Consider the following 1,631-nt stretch of genomic DNA (forward strand, 5'->3'; position numbering starts at 1 on the left):
CTGTCCTGTCCTCATTCTGTCCTGTCCTCATTCTCTCCTGTCCTCCTCTGTCCTGTCCTCCTTTGTCCTGTCCTCTGTCCTGCCCTCATTCTGTCCTGTCCTCCTTTGTCCTGTCCTCTGTCCTGTCCTCATTCTGTCCTGTCCTCATTCTCTCCTGTCCTCCTCTGTCCTGTCCTCCTTTGTCCTGTCCTCTGTCCTGTCCTCATTCTGTCCTGTCCTCCTTTGTCCTGTTCTCTGTCCTGTCCTCATTCTCTCCTGTCCTCCTCTGTCCTGTCCTCCTCTGTCCTGTCCTCATTCTGTCCTGTCCTCCTTTGTCCTGTTCTCTGTCCTGTCCTCCTCTGTCCTGTTCTCTGTCCTGTCCTCCTCTGTCCTGTCCTCATTCTGTCCTCATTCTGTCCTGTCCTCGTCCTGTTCTCTGTCCTGTCCTCATTCTGTCCTGTCCTCTGTCCTGTCCTCTGTCCTGCCCTCATTCTGTCCTGTCCTCTGTCCTGTCCTCATTCTGTCCTGTCCCTCTGTCTCCAGGTCTGGTCCTGCTCTTCTACCTGGTCTTCTACCTGTTCCTGGCCGGGATGTTTGCCTTCACCATGTACATCATGCTGCTCACGCTGGACGACTACAAACCCACCTGGCAGGACCGCCTGCTCACCCCAGGTGAGACACACCCGTTACCATGGTGACGGACCTGCAGCCAGTCTCCACCCCCACAGACAGAACGAAGGAGCTGATTGGCTGCTGAGTCGGACCTGTGGTTCTGTTCCAAGTCTCAGCATCACTAAATGAGACCCAGTAGATCCAGTAAAGGAGCCTTTATTGGTTTCTGTTGGATCTGATGATTTACAGCTTTGATGACCTTTGAACTCAGATGATGTCATTATTACCAGTAAAAACACCTGCTGCTCAAAACCGGGCCTCAACAGAACCATGGGCTGGAAGGTCCGCAGATCCAGGAGTCAGGTGTTCATTTCTACTGGTTCTACTGGTTCTGTCAGGCGACCCAGATAGATCTGGGTCTTTGTCCAGAGATTTAGTTCTGAGCAGGTCTGACCTGTTCAGGGATCTGAATAGAGTTCTGGAACTTGACCTCCGTGATTCAGAATCTGGGTCAAAACCTTCTGATCCATTCCAGCTTTAAATCAGAACCTTCATGCTCAGTGGGTTCCTTCTATAGACGGACCCAGTGGGTCTCATCAGAACATCCTGAGAATACTCCTCTGGTCAGAACCTTCCAGAAGATGAAGCCTGCAGAGAGGTCCAGACTGGGAGCGGTACTGGGAATGCTCAATGAACTGGGTCGATCATTTAGAAACCCTGTTAAAACAAAACAAACCAGCAGAAGCTTCAGAATAATAAAAACACTGAATGATTAGAAAAAATAAAGACTCTGGCTGATTAAAATAATGAAAACACTGAATTATTAAAATAATAAAGGCACTAAATGCTTAAAAAATAAAACTAATTTTAAACTAATTGTTTAAATTAATACATTAAAGCACAATTTAAGACTGTATTAAAATAAACCTTATTGCTGATATAGCATCGCCAACTGGATAAAAACATTTTCAGCCACATAGAAAACCACATCAAAGAAAACAACATAACATTAGAGATTCAACTAACAGATTCTGCATAAA

General features: G+C 46.7%; 1 protein-coding gene across 1 annotated transcript in view; it reads left to right on the forward strand.

The window, feature by feature from the left end:
• LOC107105146 (sodium/potassium-transporting ATPase subunit beta-2-like) overlaps window positions 1-1,631 on the forward strand; it is a 26,026-nt gene that overhangs the window by 6,919 nt on the left and 17,476 nt on the right. The window contains exon 2 of the mRNA XM_015405266.1: window positions 523-651. Coding sequence (XP_015260752.1) covers window positions 523-651 — 129 coding nt within the window. The remainder of the gene's footprint in view (window positions 1-522; window positions 652-1,631) is intronic.

Source organism: Cyprinodon variegatus, unplaced genomic scaffold (genome assembly GCF_000732505.1).
Source record: "Cyprinodon variegatus isolate N-32 unplaced genomic scaffold, C_variegatus-1.0 Scaffold2095, whole genome shotgun sequence".
NCBI lineage: Eukaryota > Metazoa > Chordata > Actinopteri > Cyprinodontiformes > Cyprinodontidae > Cyprinodon > Cyprinodon variegatus.